Source organism: Hippocampus bargibanti, linkage group LG01 (genome assembly GCF_051943395.1).
Source record: "Hippocampus bargibanti isolate YZ-2025 linkage group LG01, ASM5194339v1, whole genome shotgun sequence".
In the NCBI taxonomy this organism is placed as follows: domain Eukaryota; kingdom Metazoa; phylum Chordata; class Actinopteri; order Syngnathiformes; family Syngnathidae; genus Hippocampus; species Hippocampus bargibanti.
The window spans coordinates 25,113,337-25,137,837 of NC_142734.1; the positions used below are offsets into that span (position 1 = coordinate 25,113,337).

The 24,501-nt window shown below is 44.2% G+C and overlaps 1 protein-coding gene across 1 annotated transcript in view; it reads right to left on the reverse strand.

The window, feature by feature from the left end:
* Window positions 1–14,508: 14,508 nt before the first annotated feature.
* lama5 (laminin, alpha 5) overlaps window positions 14,509–24,501 on the reverse strand; it is a 223,022-nt gene continuing 213,029 nt past the window's right edge. Inside the window, exons 73-79 of the mRNA XM_089015936.1 lie at window positions 23,025–23,179; window positions 18,757–18,931; window positions 18,387–18,687; window positions 18,173–18,303; window positions 16,847–16,940; window positions 16,656–16,775; window positions 14,509–15,535 (exon numbers count right to left, since the gene is read on the reverse strand). Coding sequence (XP_088872062.1) covers window positions 15,396–15,535; window positions 16,656–16,775; window positions 16,847–16,940; window positions 18,173–18,303; window positions 18,387–18,687; window positions 18,757–18,931; window positions 23,025–23,179 — 1,116 coding nt within the window. The 3' untranslated portion in view covers window positions 14,509–15,395. The remainder of the gene's footprint in view (window positions 15,536–16,655; window positions 16,776–16,846; window positions 16,941–18,172; window positions 18,304–18,386; window positions 18,688–18,756; window positions 18,932–23,024; window positions 23,180–24,501) is intronic.

The window sequence follows — 24,501 nt, forward strand, 5'->3', positions numbered from 1 at the left end:
GGCGCTTATAAATGAAATGTATGATGATGGTGATGTTATGCTACACTAATTGCTAAGCAAAATAGGAAAAGTAATTGTTTTGTATGCTCTTATATGCCTCATTCTGTGACACAACAACAAGTGCATTCAAAGGTATTCGGAGAGAGAATGGCTAGAGCTGCATATTTGTTAATATCTCTGCATAGACCTGATCAACATTTTCCGGTTCTTTGTAATGCTTCGAGAGGAGAGATTGTTCCAGGTTTAGATACCATTTTGGAACCTGAAAACCAGATTATGACCGAGAGTGGGTTGCGATTACCAGTATGCGTTACTATGTACAGTACGGGTCAAAATTTTGGTTTTATAGACGAGGATAGATGTTTATATGTGCTACCGCTTAACACTAATGTCACTGTTTTGCCCGTATCTTCACATCTTTGGTGGTTATGCGTATAGTATATTCTTTTATTCCTCCGCGAGCCTACGGTTTGTGTGCACCTGTTACTCTAACTGACAATACTTTCATCGTTACCAGTCATCCAGTGCACCATCATGTGAAAAGAAGAGTATCGTTTAAGCCCCATGATTCGATCTGGGGGAACTGATGTTCCAGAACAATTCAAACACCATAGCATGGGTAATAAGGTAATGTTAGCTCTTTTTCCGCAAATTGGAGTGGCAAAAAACATGCTACGAATTGAAACAATTGATTACAGATTTCAAGTGTTTGTAAATGCCAGTTTGAAAGTGGATGAAATGCAGAACACCGAAATTGCAGCAATTAGACAAATGGTGCTGCAAAATAGAATGGTTTTGGACCTTTTGACAGCCCCACAAGGGGGCGTCTGTGCTATGGGATCTCAGAGATGCTATGGCCAAAGATCGACGGCCTGATCACCCATGGAGCTTTGCCATGCTTTTCGGGGGCCCTTGGTATACGACTTTGCCTAGACTGTTTGTGCCTATCGCGATCATGATTGTACTTATTTTCTTAGTCATTTGTTGCATCATTCCATGCTTACGAGCAATGTTAAATTCTATGATAACTAATTCTCAGGTGAATTACGCAAAGGTTTTGTATCAACAAATGCGTCAAGGGGGTGTTGTAGCTTGGAATTGTAAACCATGGCCAGAGTGTGGTTGCTCCCGCCAAAACGGAGGGCCGAGAAGGAATTTTCCTCGTCAATATTTGATTGAATTGGATTTACCTTTAAGACTCTCGCAAATGGAGAGGTTGCATATCACAGCAGTAAAGTTATGACAGAGGTTTTTCGCCTTCTCCATGGTATAGAATGGTTCCCTGTGCTGTTCTTTATGACGTTCATACATGAAAACCGTTTTGGAAATGTATGTAGTGATGTTTAAATGTGCAACAGGGGGGAATGATAGAGTGTTTTTATACACATCCGTAAACATCCCATGTTATTTCATGTTTAGTTTAGTCTCTATGGATGTATGTAGATGATTAGATAACTTGTTGCATCAGTAAGATGCAACAAGTATTCATTTCCAGTCTAATGTTCTCCCAACCCACCTTCCCGTTGCTGATAGGACAATCTCATCGCTGCTGTGTGATAAAACTAGATAAAAGGGGCGGGCTTAGCGCTCTTGGCTTCCCGCTTCGACGAGACATGTTCTTCTATTGTTTACGAGAATAAAGTAGTTTTTCTGTTCACCATTTATGGTCCCCGCTGGTATTTCATCTGAAAGCTTCGTCGAACAAGAATCAGGAAGAGATACAAGAATTAGAATCTAACATAGATGGACAATAAAGTCTTTCTGTGGGTGAGCAGCGGCAGCCACATGGGCCAGCATTCACTCAACCCGGAAGTAAGTCAAATAGATAGAAAGCTAGCTAGCCAATCGATAGCCAACAGATACTTAGCTAGATAGCCAACCAGCTAGCTAATAGATAGCTACCTAGATAGCTAGCTTGCCAGCCAGATAGCTAATAGATAGCAAATGATAATAATAACAATAATAAGACATTTGATTTATAAGCACCTTTCAAAACTCTCAAGGTCACTTTACAGTCAAGGGATCAGTTTTTCTGTGGATGAGCAGCGGCAGTGGCAGCCATTTGCGCCAGTGTTCACTCAACCCGGAAGTAACTCAAATAGATAGAATGTGACTGTAAAGTGACCTTGAGATTGCACTATTGTAGTATTGTATTATTACTTGTATTGTACCTTGTATTATTATTATTATTATTATTATTATATATCAACACTTGGACATATTCTTTATCTGGCTAGCTTTCTATCTGTTTGAGTTACTTCTGGGTTGAGTGAACGCTGGCGCATGTGGCTGCCGCTGCGCAACCACTGCAAAACTTATCCCATGATTGGCTATATTCATGTTGCCAAAAAGGCGCAACCGCTCAGCACAGTCTCCTCCTTGATGAATGCCGTGGCCAAAAATGCTATCTAAAGCTGGCTGTCTAGCTGTTGGCTATCTGGCTGTCTCTTAGCTACTTATTAACTATCCATTTTCTAGCTAACTAGCGAGCTTTCTATCTATTAGAGTTACTTCCGGGTTGACTGAACGCTGGCGTGTGTGGCTGCCACTGCTCACCCACAGAAAAACTTATCCTGTGACTGGAAAGTGACCTTTAGAGTTTTAAAGGCGCTTATAAGTGAAATGTATTATTATTATTAAAAGGAGTCCAAGATGGCGTCCGAGTAGGCAGCCGTCAGCAAGTGCTCTCATGAGACTTGCCTCTTTTGTCTTGTTTTTTGTGTTTTCTTTTGTCACTTTGTGTTTTTGTGCGTCGTGTGGAACAGATACGGATTGTTTTTCAGCATTTTTGGCCACGGCATTCATCAAGGAGGAGGCTGTGCTGAGCGGTTGCACCTTTTTGGCAGCATTAATATGCCAGTACTGTTTTTGAATGGGAGGAATGTCGGTGCCATTCAACTGTCATCGCTGGACACCACAGGGGCCATTGTGCTTTTTTGCGCCTGTAATAGGCAGCATCTACACAGCCCCGATTTGTTCAGCGGAAGGTTGGTGCTGTTGGACAATCTGTGTCTGGATGGATACATGGCTTGAGGAGCCCGCGATAAGAAGGAAGGAGCGACAGCGCAGAGCGCCGATGCATGCAGTGAGACCTTGGCTTACGAACTTAATTGGTTCCCAGACAGAGTGTGTAAGGCGAAAAGTGTGTATCCCAAAACTTTTTTCCCATAGCAAACCATTGAAATGAGAATAATCCGTTCCCAGGTTTCCATAAAATGTTAAACTAAATAAGCTTTAAAACTACAGTGAGACCTCAACTTACGAACTTAATTGGTTCCTAGACAGAGTGTGTAAGGTGAAAAGTGTGTATCTCGAAAAAAAAATCCCATAGGAAACCATTAAAATGGGAATAATCTGTTCCCGGGTTTCCATAAAATATACTTTTCAACTAAATAAGCCTTAAAACTACACACAATCTACCTTATCCTATGCATAATAAATGTGCTATGGCATTGTAATTAAAGAAATACACTGCATTGTATCATAAAGTCACTTTATTAACATTTGTGATGGTCATTGATGACTTGATGGAATGGCGTTGGAGGTCGAAGGTCAAAGGGACTTGCTGTTTGGAAAGAGAGGCACATTACACGAGGACTGTAATTAAAGAAATAAACTGTGCTGTAAAATAAAGCTGTATTTACCTTTTTGATGGTCATTGATGGCTTATGGAAGGAGAGTCACAGAAGGACCTCTGGTGTGGCTTCTCTTTGCTTCTTTGGAGACTCCTCATCCTTTTTGCTGATTAAAAACCTCTTAATTGACACCTGTTGCTTTCTGACTTGTAAGGTGTTACGAGGCTGAGGCATCACATTATCCTTCATCATGTTGATGATTGTCATAGCGGTCATAGCCAGTCTTTTTTGGATGGAACTCTTCGGTAAAAGCCTGCACATCATTCCACTTTGCCAACATTGCCTTCTCCTCCTCGCCCTCAGATGTTCTCGAACCATCCGTTACGGCAGGGGTCGGGAACCTTTTTGACTAAGAGAGCCATAAAAGTAAAATATATAGAAATGTTTTTCAGTGAGAGCCACACACACGCGAGCACGCGCGCGCGCACACACACATACCCGCGCGCACGCAAACACGCACGCACGCGCGTCCACTTTTCAACAAAATGTCAGAATGTATTATTTAAAATAACTTTGTGATAGTACTCACCGTTAACATGAATGGTTTACCGTTCCTCATGATTGGTAAACATCCACCCAAACGATCGGAATGAAAGTCAACTTGCCGGGTCCATAGGCAAAGTTACTGCTAGCTCGCCTGCACACGGCTAATAAGCTTCCACACTTGCTATCTGCAATATACTTCTCGCAGAAGTATATTGATGCTAAACGTTAACATGGGGCTTGTTAAAATATCACTGACATTCGACTGTTTCATCAATGGTATTGTTTCATTGCAAATTAGAATCGCGAATCCTGTTGCTGGAGCGTACTCGCCTTTTTTTTAACTGTCGGGCTGATTTAAAGGGCCGTTTACCTGTTTCAACTGACGGCCAGTATCATCCAATCAAATCTGCGCTTTCCGCCAACCTAGGTCAGTGTCATCCAATCAAAATTGCGCTTTCCGCCAACTGCAGCCCCAACGGGAAATGAACGGCAAAAAAGCGAGAATATGTATTTAGTTTTAACGGCGAGCCATATGCAATCATCAAAAGAGCCGTATATGGCTCGCGAGCTATAGGTTCCCGACCCCTGCGTTACGGGCTTTAAAATCCTGAATAAGCGCCGAACTTCCAGGTTGGCGCATGGCGATATCGGCGTGAATTAGCCGTGCTTTCTTGCATAAAATAGCTTTACTCACGCTGTCGCCGGATAGCTGCTTTTCGTGAATCCAAATTAACAGAAGTTTTTCAACTTCTTCGATTGCCCGAGACCGTCGCTTTAAGAGCATGGAAACACCTTTTGCAACAGACGCACCTTTGATAGCTTCTTTGATGCGAAGGATGGTAGCGATGGTGGACTTAGCATAGCCGCGCTCTGTCGCTAAATCACACAAACGCACACGTCGTTCGTGTTTTTCAATTATCTCCTTCTCAGCGACAGTGATTTTATTGTGTTTCTTCTTGGGCTGAACACGAGCCTGTGGTGGTTTTTTTTCGATGCCATAATCATAAAAGTATAAGCAAAAAGCTGCAAGGAGGCGATGAACGTGTGCATTCAATGAGAGGGGGTGTGCAAAGTAGCGTCGGCTGGAGCGCTGTTTGGTTGCCGAAGATCACCCCGCCAGAGCCGAAGGTCATGTGCTTTCGTGTTCTTCCGCAGAAGATTATGTATTTATGTATACACACTTCCACCGAAGTGCGTAAGATGAAAATAGTTCTTATTATGAGGCTTAATATTCATAAATTTGACGTTCGTATGATGAAAAGTTCGTATTATAAGGCGTTCGTAAGTTGAGGTCTCACTGTACACACTACTTACATTATTCTATGTATAATAAATGTGCTATTGTATTGTCATGAAAGAAATACACTGCACCATATAATAAAGTCACTTTATTTACATTTGTGGTGGTCATTGATGGCTTGATGAAATGGCGTTGGAGGTCAGACGGAATTGCTGTTTGGAAATAGAGTCGCAGTCCATAAGGACTGTAATTAAAGAAATAAACTGTACTGTAAAATAATGTTTTATTTACCTTTGTGATGGTCATTGATGGCTTGACGGAATGGCATTGGAGGTCAGAGGGAATTGCTGTTTGGAACACAGGCACATTACATGAGGACTGTAATTAAAGAAATAAACTGTACTATAAAATAAAGTTTTATTTACCTTTGTGATGGTCGTTGATGGCTTATGGAAGGAGAGTCACCTTCCATAAGGACTGTTGCTAACTCAACCTCTGGTGTGGCTTCTCTTCTTTGCTTCTTTGGGGACTCCTCATTTTTGTGATAAAAAACCTCTTCATTGACACCTGTTGCATTCTGACTTGTAAGGTCTTACAAAGCTGAGGCATTACATTATCGTTCATCATGTTGATGATTGTCATAGCCACAGTCTTTTGGATGGAATTGTTCGATAAAAGCCTGCACATAATTCAAAGTTGCCAACATTGCCTTGATGAGCCTTGATTGCACTTGATGCTGCAGCCATCACCTCCTCCTCGCTCTCAGATGTTCTCGAACCATCCGTTGCTGGCTTTAAAATCCTCAATAAGCCCCGAACTTCCAGGTTGCCGCATGGCGATATTGGCGTGAATTAGCCGTGCTTTCTCGCATATAATTGCTTTACTCGCTATGTCGCCGGATAACTGCTTTTCGTTAATCCAAATTAACAGACGTTTTTCAACTTCTTCGATTGCCCGAAACCGTTGCTTTGACAGTAAAGAGTTTGATGGTTCTCTTTATTTGTAAGTAGGTTCGTTGTCAGATCTCCCAGGCAGGTGACGCGCAGAGCTTGATCGTGGCGTGGAGTTGAGCAAGTCGTGCGGTGATGTCCGTCCGACGCCCGGCGCCAGCCGGGCGCCTGAGCGGGTCCGTGCAAGTCTCTTTGGGTCTGTGAGTCCGAGATGATTCTGCCCCGTGGTTCGCCCAATCTCTCTGTCCCGCGACAGCTCCTTTTATACAATTTACAAGCGTGTGCTATGCGTCAGGGTGATACGCACATCAAGGAGATCAAGAAATTGAAAGACATGAAAGTGTTGAAAGGCGCACTTCAAAATCATACACTCGTGTGACGCAACAGGGCTCCCCTCCTGGATCCGAAGTCGGTGAAAACGATGAAGGAAAAAGAAATAAAAACAAAAGTCATTCTGCGACATGGTGAGGCCAGGCAAGATGACGGTCACCGGGCATGGCAGGCGTCGGTGGGGTGGTTTCCGAGGAGGTTTCGTGGTGCCTGAAGTCGTTGTACGGGAGCACGGCAAAGAGTGCTCTACGACTGCCAGTTTGAGTCGATCGATAGAAACTTCCCTCGCGGCCGTCGAGTCGATGCCGGAAGGTCTTCTCACCGTGAGTTGTTGGACAATCGATGAAGGATTGTGAGGACGAAGGTGCGTGGGTTCGGCCATGCTGCCGGGCACGGACAGGCGGGTCATCGGCGACGGTGGCGATGATCGCGTTGCCATGGCGCTCTGCAGGACGCTGAGGAAGAACGCTGACGTCGGCGGCCGTGTCGGCCATGAAGCGTCTTCCCGAAGTCCGATCGTGGACATAAGCGATGTCCGACGATGTCCGATCGTGGACATATATGATGTCCGATCGTGGACATAAGCGATGTCCGACGATGTGCGATCGTGGACATATACGATGCAGCTAGTTGCAGAGTCGCCAGGCGAATTGGACGATGTCGGCCATCAGGGTGCGGCAGGTTTCACGGTGGGGTCGGGGCGCCCACGGGTGGTGGCGGCCCATCGGGAGCTCGGCTTGAGGGGTCTTGCTGTGAAGATGCCGGGTTCACGGGCGGCTGGGAAATCTGGATATTTCCATTTGGAGAGTTGATTGGGCTGAGGAGGAGGGAAAAAATGCTCCTGGCTGGCTCGCCAATAAAGAGTTTGATGGTTCTCTTTATTTGTAAGTAGGTTCGTTGTCAGATCTTCCAGGCAGGTGACGCGCAGAGCTTGATCGTGGCGTGGAGTTGAGCAAGTCGTGCCGTGATGTCCGTCCGACGCCCGGCGCTAGCCGGGCGCCTGAGCGGGTCCGTGCAAGTCTCTTTGGGTCTGTGAGTCCGAGATGATTCTGCCCCGTGGTTCGCCCAATCTCTCTGTCCCGCGACAGCTCCTTTTATACAATTTACAAGCGTGTGCTATGCGTCAGGGTGATACGCACATCAAGGAGATCAAGAAATTGAAAGACATGAAAGTGTTGAAAGGCGCACTTCAAAATCATACACTCGTGTGACGCAACAACAGCACGGAAACACCTTTTGCAACAACAACAAAGAACAGACGCACCTCTGTTGCGGAGAATGGTAGCAATGGTTGACTTAGCATAGCCGTACTGGGCCACTAAATCACACAAACGCACATCTCGTTCGTGTTTTTAAATTATCTCCTTCTTCTCGACGGTGATTTTGTTTTGTGTCTTCTTCGGCTGAACATGAGCCTGTGGTGGATTTTTTTCGGTCCCATAATAGTAAAATTATCTGCAAAAAGCTCCTCGGAGGCGATCGACGTGTGCATTCAAGGAGAGCGGGTGTGGAAAGGTGCGCCGGCTGGAGCGCTGTTCGGTCGTGTGCTTCCGCCGAAGATCCGAAGATCACTCCGCCAGATCCGAAGGTCACTCCGCTAGCCGTGGTGGGTGTGTATCGCAAAAAGTAGTGCGTATTTCAAGGTTTAATTTTCATAAATTTGATGTTCGTGAACCGAAAATTTCATAAGGCAAGGTGTTCGTAAATCGAGGTCTCACTGTATATGGAACTGTCCCGGTTTGGAATTGAAGCGGATTTAGTTTTATTTACAGGAGATGTGAGGCAATCTCTTTTCGTCAATGGATGCTCCAGCTGCGTGTTTGCTTTGAAGATTTCGCTTGTAGTCGACGTGCACATTCCACCATGATGTCCTTGATCCACTGGTGAAGAGAAACTTTGATGCTCTCCTCTTTCATCTGGAACTGTTTCATGTGACAAAGAGGGTACAGAAAGTGCTTAAGAATGGATGTCTTACTGTGTCTGTGTTGTCATGTTATTTGTTACTTAGTTTTCTTTTGTTCTTTTGACTTCAAGACGGCGCCGCGAGAGTGGCTGCCTTTCCAGCAGCTCCTGTATTTTGCTTTTCTACTTTCATTTATTTCATTTTGCTGCTGTGAAATGGAAATTTCTCCATTGCGAGACTAATAAAGGCAAATCCAATCCAATTATTATTATTATTAGTTCGTACTAACTGTTCTTTCTATGTTAGATTAGGTGAGTGATAATATTCAGATTTTCACATAAAATTGGTTTATGTCACGGATGAGGGATGAGGAAAGTCTTGTAGTCCGATTTCATCGCTACGTGAGCATCAACCTATCCCTCAAGCTATTTGCAATCTATTACCTATCCGGCTGGCTACCTAACTGGTTATATGTTTGCTCTTAGCGATCTATCTATCTAGCTATCCATCGAACGCTGGTACATATGGCTGCTGTTGCTCACCCACACAAATAACTTATCCTGTGACTGAAAAGTGACCGTGAGAGTTTTGAAAGGTGCTTAGAAATTACATTTATTATTATTATTATAAGTTTTATTTCATTGATGTAAGGTCCAAATGTTTATGTGTAATTAAAAGCTATATTTTCATGTTTGTAGTTCTACGGTGGTGTCGTTGGTGATTCATTGTTGTGTAAAAAGGAAATCACATGTTAAACAAAACAGTGTATCCACTGAGCAAATCACGACTTTAATGTTCATCCTACACAATATTTAAAATGGCTAACTAAATGTACTTATGACCTTCAGTACGTCTGGTTAATTCTTTCATGTGATTTTACTTGCATCATGAATGTTCGGTCAATTTACGTTTCCACGTTTTCCCACCGAAAGGGATCCCAGAGAGACCACACTGTTACAACTCAACTCACTCTCGTTATTTATTGTTGATTGAGTTTTGAATACATTGGTTCTTTTTGTTTGGTAGACAAGCAGTGAAGTAGGTCATAAACCTACAAATAGAAACACAGGATATGGATGCAACTCATTCACAATCATTTCAATCACTACTTTGACATTATTTTAGTTTAAATCAACAGAAAGGTAGAACGTGGAAATGCAACATGTGGACTCGCCGGCGGTGTGTCTCCCTTCGTTAACAAGAGCCACCTGGTTCAGACAGCATTTAACTCCACAGCCACACCCACTCACCGGCTGATCGGATTAACCCTTTCAAGTCTGTACTGCATGTAAAGCCAAGTTTAACATGTGATATCCTTTTTACACAACACCTCCCACTTGACCGACTGATGAATCAGAGAGGTCACCCAACATTAAATCATATTACAATGTTTGGGTTTTTTTTTCTTCTTTTTTTCTCCATATCAGATAAAAGTCCATTCTTATTTACTGCACACAAAGGAGATGATGTCAATGTCAATGTTCGGGTGCCTACCTTGACAGAGCGGGTGTACTGTCAGGGTATGGTTATGTGTGTGTTTTCATCTTCTTACTTCGTGTATGTGCAAGTGTGGGACCTGGTGGCAGCGCTAGGCTTGTACCTACCAGCCCTGAAGGTGTGAGGGCAATGACGTCGGGGCAGTGCCTGCAGAACCAGAGTGATGTCAGTCAAGGAAACCAGTGTCAGGCTTAGCTGGGCCATGCTGGTCTTCAACGGGGAGGAGGACCACCAGTCTCCTGACGTCTCTCCGTAAGATTACGGTTGTTTGCAGCGGCAAGTCCTTCCTGCGATGCCCGACTGCCAGTGGGGCAGGCAGGCCGGCACATATCCTCACATCTGCTGTTCGAACAAGTTCTTTTTGTCTGGGCAGACGGCCTGGATCCGTCCAAGTCGGAATTGCCCTCGTAGAGCGTTCTGGTCAGCGATCCACACAATGTCACCGGCTTCAACGTTCCTCTTCGTGTGGTGCCATTTTGGCGGCACAAATAGGTTTGGTCCAGCAAGTTCAAACCATTTTGACCAGAACATGTCCATGCTGATCTGAATGGCTCTGAGCCGGCGCCAGGGATGGATACACAAGTCGATTTCTCCTGTATCGCCTCCTTGTCCGGTCCGTCCGAGGAGTAGACTGTTGGGTGTGATGTACTCAACTGAGTCCTCTTGCAATTGCGCCCTCGCATCAATTGGCCTTTCATTTGTTAGGTTAGCTGCCTGATAAAAGAGGGTTTGGAGTTCGCTCCAGGTGAATGAGCCTACTGTCCCACGAAGGCTCATGAGGGCTCTCTTTAAGAGCTTTACTGCGGCTTCAGCAGCTCCGTTGCGATGAGGTGCGTCAGCCAGGTGGAAGTCCCATGACCACTGTTCCATTCTTGGCAGCTTTGTTCTGGAAGCTTCCTGCAGGCTGGCCAGGCGCTTGTACAGTTCGTTCAAGGCAGGTTTAGCTCCAAGGAAATTTGTTCCTCGGTAGGACCAGACTCTTTTTGGATGGCCTCTCAGGGCTACGAAATGAGAGTAAGCTTGGAGGAAGCTCTCAGATGATTGGTCGTCAACAAGGTCTGCATGAACTGCTCTTGATGCCATGCAGCAGAACACTATGCCCCAGACCTTCTTTCTGGTTCTTTTCCTGACGGCATCCCTGATTTCGAAAGGACCTAAGAGGTCAAGCGTGGTGTATTTGAATGGAATGGCACGCTATGAGCGCTCTGGTGGCAAGTCGCTCATAATATGCTGGCACATTCCCACTTTCCCTCTTTTCTTGGCGAAGTTGATGGAGGTTATCACCCGAAGCAACAACACCCAGGGCTTTGTTCTCCTCATCCTTCATTTGGTTTGGCAGCACGAAGGTCCTGGGAGTTGTTGTTTTGGCCCTGATGTCAGCGGGTGCACTACTCCTCCCACTTTGGTGTGACAGGACCCATGGCTTAAGGAAAAAAAAACCCGCTCTCAGAATGTCCTCCACCCCTCTGGTGATTTTTTGCAGGGTTTCAGGTTCATCAAGTGATGTCAAGATGTCATCCACGTAGCTATCCTCAGTTAGAACGCGGCATCCTTCAACCATGTCAGCGAACTGGGGAAGGTTGGCGGTTTACCTCATGGCGACTTGGGCGACACAACCAGCTGGTTGTCTGGCAGTGTTGCCGGGTCACCCTTCCAAGGATACGCAGCGTCCCAGTGGGGGGAATCACTGTGTTTGTCAGCCAACACGCAAGTGAGGCAGTCCTTTATCTTCTCCAGGACCCTTTCTTCCCTGAAAGTCCTTTCCTTCCCTCCTGGGGAACACTTGCCGCACTTGCAGCCACCACATAGGGGAATACGGGATGCTCCAATGCTGTACCACTTGAACCATTCGAGGACCTCCTTGTTTGCAGCTGTGAGGCTTTGGGCAAGTGCTCTCTCCTCCGCTGTTTGGACAAAGACTGTCTCTTGACATGCCATTGAGGCAGATCTCATACTTGCGAAGTCCGAGCGGTACACAGCCAAGTCGATACCCTCAATCAGGTTGGGGTGGGTACCTCCAACAGTCTTGCCCAGTAGGCCATCCCAGAGCACAAGGTCCCCCACAATCTTGGTTGGCTGGGGAACAAGTCGACCCTCGCGGTGACTGATCAGGAGGTCTATTTTCTTTGGCCGCACTAGTTCATCAGCGGCAACGTCAGGGAAGAATTTTTGCAATTGCCTAGGTGAGACAGGCTGGTTCACCTCAGCAATGTTATGTAGGCCATAGCAGAGAATCTTATGTTCATCCACTTTTCCCTTGGGGGTCTTCAACCTCAGGCGGAGGGAATATCTCTTTGTCACAACTGTCTTACTCATGCCCCCGACCCCATGGATGATCAGCTTAATGTTCTCACCTGACAGACCAAGGCGGTTGGCTGCTTCATAAGTAATGTTGTTTGTATCAGAAGCGAGGTCGATGAGGGTGCCAATTAGACAGCCTGAGTTTGTTGTTGCTTTCAGCAGCATCATCACTACTGGGTATTCCTTCAGTGCATCTCCAGCATTGGTGCATACAGTTAATGAGACTTTGTTCTGGTGTGAGTTCCGCCAGAAACTCCTCCTGCCTCTTAGTCAAGCCAATACTAATTTCCAGCTTGTTTGCTGCTGTGATTCTCACACTCGTCTCTTTTTGGTGATGGTGGCTTGGGACAGAGGAGATAGTTGTGGTCCGAAACCCCTGCTTCCCGACAGACTGGTTTTGTGCAGAGGAATTTGGAGGTACAACCTTTTCCATCCTTGGTGTGAGGCCGCAAGCATTTGTAGCAAGCATTCTTCAGATGAGCCTTTTTTTCCAGCAAGGTCTTGTTCCTTGAAGGTTTTGCACACAAATAGCCTGCCAGCATGCGCGTTGTCGCCACACACAGTGCAGCTAGTCGGATCGTCCCTTTGACCTGCATCAGATTTAGTGGAGGCTTTCTTCACTTTCACGACCGGTGAACCTTTCTCCACTGCGTCTTTTTCTATGGATGTGGGCTCTAACTGGTCCAATTCTTCCAGGATCGCTTCCTGTTTCTTGAGGAAGTCCAGGAGGCAGTCAAAGTGGTTTGATGGAGAGAATCCGTTAGCAGGGTTAGTTTTGTGCACAATCCACTCCTTTTTTAGTGTGCCGGGAAGCTTGCTCTCCAGAGACTGGCAGACCACCCGATTCTTTCTGTTCTGTTGTTATGTAAAAAGGATATCACATATTAAACTTGGCTTTACATGCAGTACAGACTTGAAAGGGTTAATCCGATCAGCCGGTGAGTGGGTGTGGCTGTGGAGTTAAATGCTGTCTGAACCAGGTGGCTCTTGTTAGCCAAGGGAGACACACCGCCGGTGAGTCCACATGTTGCATTTCCACGTTCTACCTTTCTGTTGATTTAAACTAAAATAATGTCAAAGTAGTGTTTGAAATGATTGTGAATGAGTTGCATTCATATCCTGTGTTTCTATTTGTAGGTTTATGACCTACTTCACTGCTCGTCTACCAAACAAAAACAACCAATGTATTCAAAACTCAATCAACAATAAATAACGAGAGTGAGTTGAGTTGTAACAGTGTGGTCTCTCTGGGTTCCTTTTCGGTGGGAAAACGTGGAAACGTAAATTGACCGAACATTCATGATGCAAGTAAAATCACATGAAAGAATTAACCAGATGTACTGAAGGTCATAAGTACATTTAGTTAGCCATTTTAAATATTGTGTAGGATGAACATTAAAGTCGTGATTTGCTCAGTGGATACACTGTTTTGTTTTCAATGAATGGATGAGCGAGCAGAATGAAGTTTGTTGGGAGTTATATTTGTGCAGGTGCTGGTGGTCAAGGGGTTAGGTGTTTCTCATCACACAAGGAATAGGAGTCCAGCATGACCAAGGCTGTATGGAGGAGGTGAAATGCTACAACATAAACCAACGCTGCTTGACAGGGACACAACTGGAGATATCTCCGCTTTACCCCGCCAAAGAGGAGGACAAGATCACAGACCAGTGAAGGAGAGGGATCCAATCAACGGTTGATTTCTTTGTTTGACCCAAATTGAATATGGATGTAGTACTCTTTAAAACTGGGCTCCTTTGTCTCTCTTTGTCTCTCTTTTGCCTCACCTACTGATTTTGAGGAAACACAAATATTTTCTGTGTCAAAGAGCTGAGACCCAGACTTCTACATTAGATCAAATTGATAGGATTAAATCATCTGTGAGTAACTTGCCGGCTTCTTTGGTTATCCCTCTCACAACGAACATGCCAATTGTTGGGTTATAACGTTGCGCAATAAGGTCAATACAGTGATACCTTGGTTTACGAACTTAATTGGTTCCCAGACAGGGTGTGGAAGGCGAAGTGTATCCCAAAAATTAATTTACCATCGGAAACCATTCAAATGAGAACAATCCGTTTCCAGGTCCCCATAAAACATAAATTTCTACTTTCTATTTTTCTAAGCCTTAAAACTGCACAAAATATAACTTATTTTATGTACAATAAATGTGTTATGGTATTATAATTAAATAAATAAGCTGTACTGTATAATCAAGTCGTTTTATTGACCTTTGTGATCATGGCTTGATGGAATGGAGTGGCCGATTTCATCAGCATTAAACACTTGATGAGGAATGTAGCCTTCTTCTTTCACCATCTTGAGGAATGATCCCTTGTAGGTGCTTTCTCTGCGATCATTTTATCTAGTTCCTCATCAATTGTGTTGTTTAGTGTAGTGTTGTGGTGTTATCAAAAAGTTTGTAAATTTAACGTTCGTAAACCGAAAAGTTCGTAAGCCCAGGGGTTCGTAAACTAAGGTATCACTATGTAATTCCGTTCATAATATTTACAATTTTAAAATTAACTGTTAAAGCTAATATTAGCTTGTAATATTCTAACCTAACAGTACAACGAAGCGGAGTCCTCACATGTTTTGAATGGAAGCACACTGTGTTTTCTTCATTGAAAGAAATCAATTTGTTTTCATTATTTCTGACAAGTTTAATTGCAAAGTACACAGAAAAATAAATGCTGAATGTGGTTAGGATAACATGAAATTAAAGGACATTAAAGTTGAACGCGGCTCCTATCTTGTGATCTTACCCAATTCCAGCCAAAGGTCCACGTCGGTCCAAAATGGTGAGAATAGCACAAGAACATCAAGCGTGAATTGCAATAATACGTTGCACGTGAAGATCATTTCAGCGTGCAGGTAAAAGTGATTGTGGTGTAAATGCAAGTGCATGCACGCATGGGAGCACTCCGTCCGTCCATATCAAATACAAAAGCAGACCAATATTCTCAATGATTGATCAGAACTTGTCAAACGCGACCCGCCACCATTTGCACCTGTGGAATGTGAAGCTAAGAAGGCACCAAAAAGCTTTGTCGGTGCTAAATAACGGGGCAGCCATGTGTCCCCACTGCACCGCCAACGGACAGAGCTTTGTCCAAATGAGACGGGCGGCCATCGATGGTCACGTGACGGATGCAGCCGTGGAAGCCCGGCGGGCCTGGCGTTGCCGTACTTCCATCTGGAGGAGAACATTTTGTTACCAACACCAAAAACCATCTGGAAGACACTTTGAGGACATTGCTTTCCATTTCGATGAACAGGTTCCAGTGTACAGTGCTTCCTTGGCTTACGAACTTAATTGGTTCCCTGACAGAGTGTGTAAGGCGAAAAATGTGTATCAAAAAAATTTAATTCCTATTGGAAATCATTAAAATGAGAATAATCCATTCCCAGGTCGCCATAAAACATAATTTTCTAAGCCTTAAAACTACACAAAATATATCTTATTTTGTGTATAATACATGTGCTATGGTATTAAAATTAAAGAAATAAACTGTACTGTATAATAAAGTGGTTTTATTGACCTTTGTGATGGTCGTTGATGGCTTGATGGAATGGAGTCGCTGGTTTCATCATCATTAAACATTCGATGAGGAATGTAGCCTTTTTCTTTCACCATCTTGAGGAATGATCCCTCGGAGGTGCTTTCTCTGTGATAATTTTATCTAGTTCCTCATCAATTGTGTTCTGTTTAGCTGGGTTGATAGCTTTTTGCATCAAGTGTACAGATGGTTTGTGCGGGTTATTTGTCGAGCCTGATTGATAGGATATTTTAACCTTGCAATCTACACTCTGCCTTTGAACTATCAAAGTTGAAACGAATCCAAATTTCACTGTTTTCTCTCCATTTTCTCACGCTCTGTCATTTGCCTATCTCTTTTATGTATAACCACCCCTTTACTGCTGGGTACTTGACCAATCACGTGGCTTTAACTGAAGACTGGATGGCGGGGAATAGAGAACAAAAAAAAGTCGGCTGACATTTTCTTTTTTGGAGAACGGCCTCACTCTCTCTCTGTCTGTAAAATCCCCCTTACTGCTGCGTTCTTGACCAATCACGTGGCTTTAACCGAAGAATGCGGACAGGGAATAGAGGACCAAAACAAGCCGGATGCCATTTTCTTGTTAGGAGAATGGGCTCATTCGCGACCGACACATCACTCATTGTGGCAGCTCAGTGTTTATCCCGACAAATAGTTATTTGCCAAGTTACAATTTTCATAAATTTAACGTTCGTAAACTGAAAAGTTCGTAAGCCAAGGGGTTCATAAACCGAGGTATCACTGTACCGCACTCACCAGAAACTCCTCCCAGGTAAAGCACTTCCCTCGTGGCTGGCGAACGGCCGGGTTTGGGTCCAGCGACATGTTGGCTGTATGCATCCACGTGGAGTTGCAGGAGGTTCTTCTTCTTCACCACTGGAGACCAAAAGAGGTTGAAACATCCAAGCGGGTGTGGCGGTGGAGGCCATTTTGGTCTGGTCACTCACCCGCGATGGTGTGCCAGCGTCCGTTGCAGAGCGCCTCTTCTGGCGCCAACGACAAGAAGGCCTCACCCTGACCGCCGTTCATCGACAGTGTGACCTAAAGACAGGACACCAAAGGATGCCATGTTGCCATCACGGGTTCTTCAACGGCTTGGCGCCACTCTTAGTGGGGCCTCTATTGGTTTGTCACAAAAGCAAGGCCCAATCAACTTCACTGTGCAAGCCACCATTGTGCACTGGCAGTGTGTGGGGTTCTGCAATAAGAAGTCCTGGATATTGCTATCACACTATTTAAACATCAAAATTGCAGTATGTCAGAGCGGCTAGGATGAAAGGAAAGGCCTGTAAAACTGTGCTGAGAGCAGCCATGATATTTGGACTGGAGACAGTGCCACTGAAGAAAAGACAGGAAGCAGAGCTGGAGATAGCACAGACGAAGATGTTGAGGTTGTCTTTGGGAGTGACCAGGTTGGATAGGATCAGTGACCAGGAGTGACCAGATTGGATAGGATCAGTGACCAGGAGTGACCAGGTTGGATAGGATCAGTGACCAGGAGTGATCAGGTTGATAGGATCAGTGACCAGGTTGGATAGGATCAGTGACCAGGAGTAACCAGGTTGGATAAGATCAGTGACCAGGTTGGATAGGGTCAGTGACCCGGTTGGATAGGATCAGTGACAGGGTGAATAGGATCAGTGACCAGGTTGGATAGGACCCGGTTGGATAGGATCAGTGACCAGGTTGGATACGATCAGTGACCGGCGGGAGTGACCGACCAGGTTGTATAGGATCAGGAATGAGTACATTAGAGGGACAACTCATATTAGAGGCTTTGGAGAGAAAGTCAGAGAGGCCAGACTGAGGTGACTTGGACATGTCCAGAGGAGAGACAGTGACTATATCGGGAGAAGGATGCTGAGCCTTGAACTGCCAGCCAGGAGACCGAGAGGAAGACCAAAGAGGAGCTTTATGGATGTTGTCAAAGAGGACATGAAGGTATCTGGGGTGAGAGAAGAGGATGGACAAAACCGGCTTAGATGGAGGACACTGATTGGCTGAGGTGAACCCTGAAGGGAAAAGCCCAAAGGAAAAGAAGAAGATATGCAGTTGCAATTTTTGGCGACATCACTAATGACAGCTTGTCAAATGCACACCAAAGTAAAATTCATTTCCAGATTTCAACCAGCAAGATATAGCTGGCCGGCCCCCGCCAAGACAAAAATAGAGAACACACGTGGATTCAAAAACTGTCTTTGGTGTTGTGACGTCTTATCTTTGGAGATCCAACAACAATACAACAATACAACAAATACCCCCCTGGGCGTCACCTCTCCTGTGCGTAGCGTCAAAATCAGATGCTGGCCGGAGCTGCTCCCAGCCTGCAACAGCAGCCCAGAGTCGGACAGCGGACGCACTTCCAGTTTGATCTCCAGGTCTCCGTCCAGGACCAGTGATTCGCCTGCAGGAAGTGGAAGATGCTCTGGTCATCACAATCGTACCGCCACGCAAGAAACAACAGTGAACAACAAAACGGGTGCTGACCGAAGACCAGATGCCCTCCCTGGTCCGCAAAGAAGGCGCCGGGCCGCAGCGGATTCTGGAAACAAGGGACCACGCCCTGGCTGTGGGCCGGGCTTCCCACCGGCCTGCCGTTCAGCATCAGGTCACGGACGCAGCCGCTAAACCCGGAGCGGGCGGCGGACATCGCAGATTGCGGCGGCACTCCTCCGACAAAGACGGGCGCGCCGATAGGCATCCGCTCGCCTGAGGGAATCTTCCTGGACTGAGCGGCGATGCCATCCACGATCATGCTGACTTGATCGGCGTGGCGCTTCACCAACACCTGAGGGCAGAGGCCAGCCAGCATTTGAGCTGCCATTCGGCCACGCAGGCGCCTGCTTGGCTCACCTACCGAGTGCCATTGACGGTCGTCCATCTTGGCGCGGCTGCGCAGGGAAACCTTCTTCTTGCTCCCCACGGACAGCAGCAAATGACCATGCGACACGGCCAGCGACAGAACGCCGCCCCACGTGCGGAGGATCAAACCTTCCGATGAATTGATCTTGACGGCGAGTGAGATGTGAGGCCTGGCCGGAGAGCACCCGTGATTGACAAAAAAACAAAACAAAATCAACGGCAAAATGATGCAGTGGGCCTTTAGTGACTCATGCAGTTCCTTTGCAAAACTATTGACTGAAAATAACAGAATGACAACAAGAGCTGGACGTATACAGCAGGACGCTAAGCTATAATAATCATAATAAAAATCCATTTCATTTATAAGCGCCTTTCAAAACTCTCAAGGTCACTTTAAAGTCACAGGATACGTTTTTTTTTCGGTTTTTTTTCTGTGGCAGCCACACGCGCCAGCGTTCGCTCAAGCCGGAATAACTCAAATAGATCGATAGCTAGCTAATAGATAGCAAATAGATAGCTAGCTAGATGGCGATTAGTTAGCAAATAGCTAGCTAGCTAAATAGCTAATAGATAGCAAATAAATAGCTATCTAACTAGCTAGATGGCAATTAGATACCAAATAGCTAGCTAGCTAGGTAGCCAGCTAGGTAGCTAGCAAGATAGCTAATAGCTAGCTAGCTGGATGGCAGTTAGAGAGCAAAGAGATAGCTAGCTAGATAGCTAGGAAATAGATAGAAAATAGCTAGCTAGCTGGCAATTAGATAGCAAATAGATAGCAAATAGCCAGCTAGATAGCTAGCTAGGTAGCCAGCTAGATAGATATCTATATGGCTATCTAGATAGCAAATAGATAGCTTTCTAGCTAGGTAGATTGCAATTAGATAGCAAATAGATAGATAGCTAAGTAGCCAGCTAGATAGCTAATAGCTAGCTAGCGAGATGGCAGTTAGATAGCAAATAGATAGCTAACTTGGTAGCCAGCTAGATAGCTAGAAAATATATAGCAAATAGCTAGCTAGATGGCAATTAGATAGCTAGCAAATAGATAGCAAATAGATAGCTAGCTAGCTAGATGACAAAGATAGCAAATAGATAGCAAGCTAGCTAGCTTGATGGCAATTAGATAGCAAATAGATAGCTAGCTAGGTAGCCAGCTAGATAGCCAGCCAGATAGCCAGCTCGATAGCTGGATAGCTAGATAAATAAAAAGAAGTGAAGTTAACTTTCACAATGACATACATCTACAAATATAAAGCATTTGGGACCATCTTTGGGTGCTATGGATGACTTTTGATCTTTGATGATTTTCAAAATGTTTTTGTGGTTGGATCCTGAAGATTTGTTGGTATGTCATCAACTCAGCTAAGAAGCAAGAGTGCAGACAAAGGCAGATCCAATCAGCAGTTCACACCTTGCGCAACGGAGAAACAACGCTCACATCAGTACCCGAGTCAAGTAAGCGTGAAGGCAGGCTATTTAGCAGTGGGGAGCCGTCAGGGCCTGCAAGGCCTTCTCTGCTGGCCTCAAAATATCGGAATCACAGACTGATCAATTGATGAAAAGGTTTCTTCAGCGGTCATCTGTACTTCTTTGAATGTGTCGGATGTTTCGCTTCTTATCCTTATCCAAGAGGCTTCGTCAGCGAACTAAAATCTTTAGCTTGTAGTTTCGGCCCTATACACTGATTACTTCACTTGTCCTGACTGATTACTTCACTTGTCCTGACTGATTACTTCTATTGTCTTGCCTGAGTATGGGGTCTACGACTGCCCTGATTGCCCCATTTGCCCTGGTATCACCTCATCAGCATAACTAAGCCTATGTTTCCTAAGAAGTCTGTTGTACGAACGATTCAAATTGAACCTCACCCCACCATGGTGATTTAGTGAAGGGTTTTGCTGTTTTATGAATCTAGCTTCTTTTACTCCCCTTTCAAACCATCTATTTTCTTTCGCTATGATTTTAACCTCATTGTCGTCAAACGATGATGGCTGAAGAAACCTTTTCATTGATGGACCACTCCTGCACGACTGTGAGCTTACACAGACAGACTAATCAATTCTATTTTGTTAGGGTTAGGGGTTAGAGGTTAAGGCTGAGAGTTAGGGTTGAGTGTTTAAGGTTAGGGACGCGTTCACAATCCGTTCTGCAAGCCCTGGAGCATTCAATGCGATGTCAATGACTCTGTTGCTTGAACCAATCAGATTTCGAGTTGAAAAACTGTCAAGTCAAAGTTGTCAAACATGTTTTAATGTCTGTCCCAAACGTAAACGAAGCATAACAAAACAAAATACTGTATTTATTTGAGTACAACACGCACCCCTAATTTTCAATTAAAAATCAGTATAAAATTTTGTTTCACTGAATGTAAACTTTGCATATTGGTATTTGTGCAAAACAGCAATGCTTAACTTGTGTTTTAGTGTGGGCGAGGCGAGGAAAGGAAATGAAGCGTAGCTAAAGAAATGCTAATCAACAGTAAAAAAAATAAAGGAAGGCGCGTGATCCGGGTCTTTCCCAGAATCGAAACTGAAGGGTGAGAATAGCCATGGAAATGCTGCCCCCTCCTGGAAAGGATAAAGGATTAAATACAGGTAACATCCGACTTACGACCGAGTTCCGTTCCGACCAAATGGTCCTAAGTCGAAATGGTCGTCAGTTGAAATCCATTCAAAATATTGAATAGAGACTCGGAAGCTAAATGACTGGAAACCCCCCCGCCCCCTCTGGTGCCATCACACGGTCGATTGCTGTGCGAGAGTGAGATGCTGGTTGGCTGGCCAAAATTGTCATACGTGTTGCCGGCCTGCTAGCGCGTTGCGGCGCCAGGCTTAAAATTAACATTTTTAAAATTGGGTCTGGAGGTCGTGGTCGTAAGTCAAGGTGGTCGTCAGTTACCTGTATATATGCAACTTTTTTCCCAGGCCTCATTTATAACTTATATATGTTTTTTTAGGTAGAATTGTTTGCGCGTTATACTCGAATATATACGGTAAATAAGCAAACAAAGAAGTAAGGGCAGGAATCAGGGCTTTAGGGAGAATGTATCCATCAGTGGTGGGCCAGCAAGGCCTTCTCTGCTGGCCTAACATAATCAGACATCATTATCATAATTATAATAAAAGTCAATTTCATTAAAAAAGTATTTTTATCTATAAATAAAATATATATATATATATATATATATATATATATATATATATATATATATATATATATATATATATATATATATATATATATAATTATTCTACATGCTGTTTTCTTGGTGTTATATTATATCCATTTGGTTATGCTCCTTTCAGTGTTGTAGTTTTAGGTCAGAGTTTTTAATCCAATCAGAATTCAGCTAGTTTGTGTCGCCAGGCTGTATGAAATCTGACCGACGCCTTCAGAATCAACAGTGAGGGCGTCTGTGCGCTGTACAAGAACGGGCACATGTAGTTGATATACAGTTGCGATAGCCAATCAGATCACAAGTTGGCACAGTAAGGCCAGCTAGAGGGCCTCGGGTTGAACATGACGTATGCGTCCTGTGATTGGATACTCACTTTAGCTCATCCCTCAGCCCGGAAATCCGTCAACTTTAGCAGAAAAACCAAGTATATCTACTCGCTTTTTTAACCCACAATGGCTGAAGGAGAGGACAACTCGCTGTCGCATGTAGGTAAGCCTATTCTCAAGAACAAATGAAAAAGATTTGTTTACTTTTATTTTCAACAAATAGTTTGTTTTGTGAACGTCTTGTTGTTTTTCTTATATTAAACTGACATTTTGTAATTTAGCGTAAAATCTTGTTAAAGATTGCATATTCTTGGTGGACTTCATAACACTTTGTGGACAAATGATTGTAAATTTCCTTTTATTTTTAAGTGTTTGCAGTATCACGTATAGTGACAAGTTCTAATTGCTGATGCAGATTTATTGATGTGTAATTGCTCCGGAAAATAGCCTGTGTTGTAGACGATTAAGGTGATGCCACGCCCAGTACTGCGTGCGTGTGCCTTTGTAAATGATATCTCCAGCCGTTGTGTCATAAATTATGGTATTACGAGGGATATTTGTTCAAGTCGGACTAAGCAGGACTTCACTGAAGGCCTAGGTGTGAAATGCACGGAACGCCACTGGTATCCATAGACACCCGTACGCATCTTACTACATAGAAGAAATGAATAATGAATATTGAATATCAAAATGAGCAACAAATCCCAAATGCCAATCCATCCATGCATAGAAGAAAGGTAGCAGCGTTTTAACACTCACTTGTGGCTGAGGGAAGCAGTCATGACGTCGAAGCGTTGGTAGCTTAGCGGTGAGCTGCTAAATTGCAGTGCTCCCAATTCCTGCCCCTGCAGCACATCCTGGCACGACCCCCTGATGTTGCGACTACGCGGCCTTGACGCTTTCTTGTTTTTGCCCTGAAAAATGGGACACGTACGGTGGGGGCTGTGGGTGGCGAGCGGCAATGCTTCCCAAACGAGACTCTTGTTTGACATTGATCTTCTTATGACACAGATGAAGGTGAAAAAAGGAGATATCTCCATCCATCCATTTTTCAAGACGGCTTCATTCTCATCAGGTAGCAGGGGGCGGGGGGGACACCCTTAATGGGTTGCCATCCAATGGCAGGGCACTCCGAGACAAACAACCATTCCCTTTTATAATAATATAATATAATAATAATAATAATCCATTTAATTTCTAAGCACCTTTCAAAACTCTCAAGGTCACTTTACAGTCACAGGATAAGGTTTTTCCGTGGGTGAGCAGCGGCAGCCACACGCGCCAGCGTTCACTTGACCCGTACGTAATTCAAATAGATGGAAAGCTAATAGCTAGCTAATAGATAATCAATAATAATAATAATAATAATAATAATAATAATAATAATAATAATACATTTCATTTACAAGCGCCTATCAAAATTCTCAAGAACACCAAAGTCACAAGATATTTTTTCTGCGGGTGAGCAGCGGCGGCCACACGCGCCAGCGTTCACTCAACTCAGAAGTAACATAGCAGGTGTACTGTACTGTACAACAATAGAACTTCATTGAATTGAATTTAATAATAATAATAATAATAATAATAATAATAATAATAATAATAATAATAATAATAATAATAATAATAATAATAATAATAATAATACATTTCATTTCTAAGCACCTTTCAAAACTCTCAAGGTCACTTTACAGTCACAGGATACGTTTTTCCGTGGGTGAGCCGCGACAGCCACATGCGCCAATGTTCACTCGATCCAAACGTAATTGAAATAGCTAGAAAGCTAGCTATCTAATAGATAACCAATAGATAGCAGGTGTACTGTACTGTACAAGAATAGAACTTCATTGAATTGAATGTAATAATAATAATCCATTTAATTTCTAAGTGCCTTTCAAAACTCTCAAAGTCACTTTACAGTCACAGGATAAAGTTTTTCTGATAAACGTATCCTGTGACTTTAAAGTGCCCTTGAGAGTTTTGAAAGACGCTTAGAAATCAAATGTATTATTATTAGTATTATTATTATCATTTGGTAGCTAGCTCTTCACTATCTAGCTGGCTGGCTATCTAGCTAGGTATCTGTTGGCTAACGTTTGCCTAGCTAGAAAGCTTTCTATCTATTTGAGTTACTTCCGGGTTGAGTGAATGCTGGCACGTGTGGCTGCCGCTGCTCACCCACAGAAAGATTTATCCTGTGATTGTAAAGTGACCTTGAGAGATTTGAAAGGCGCTT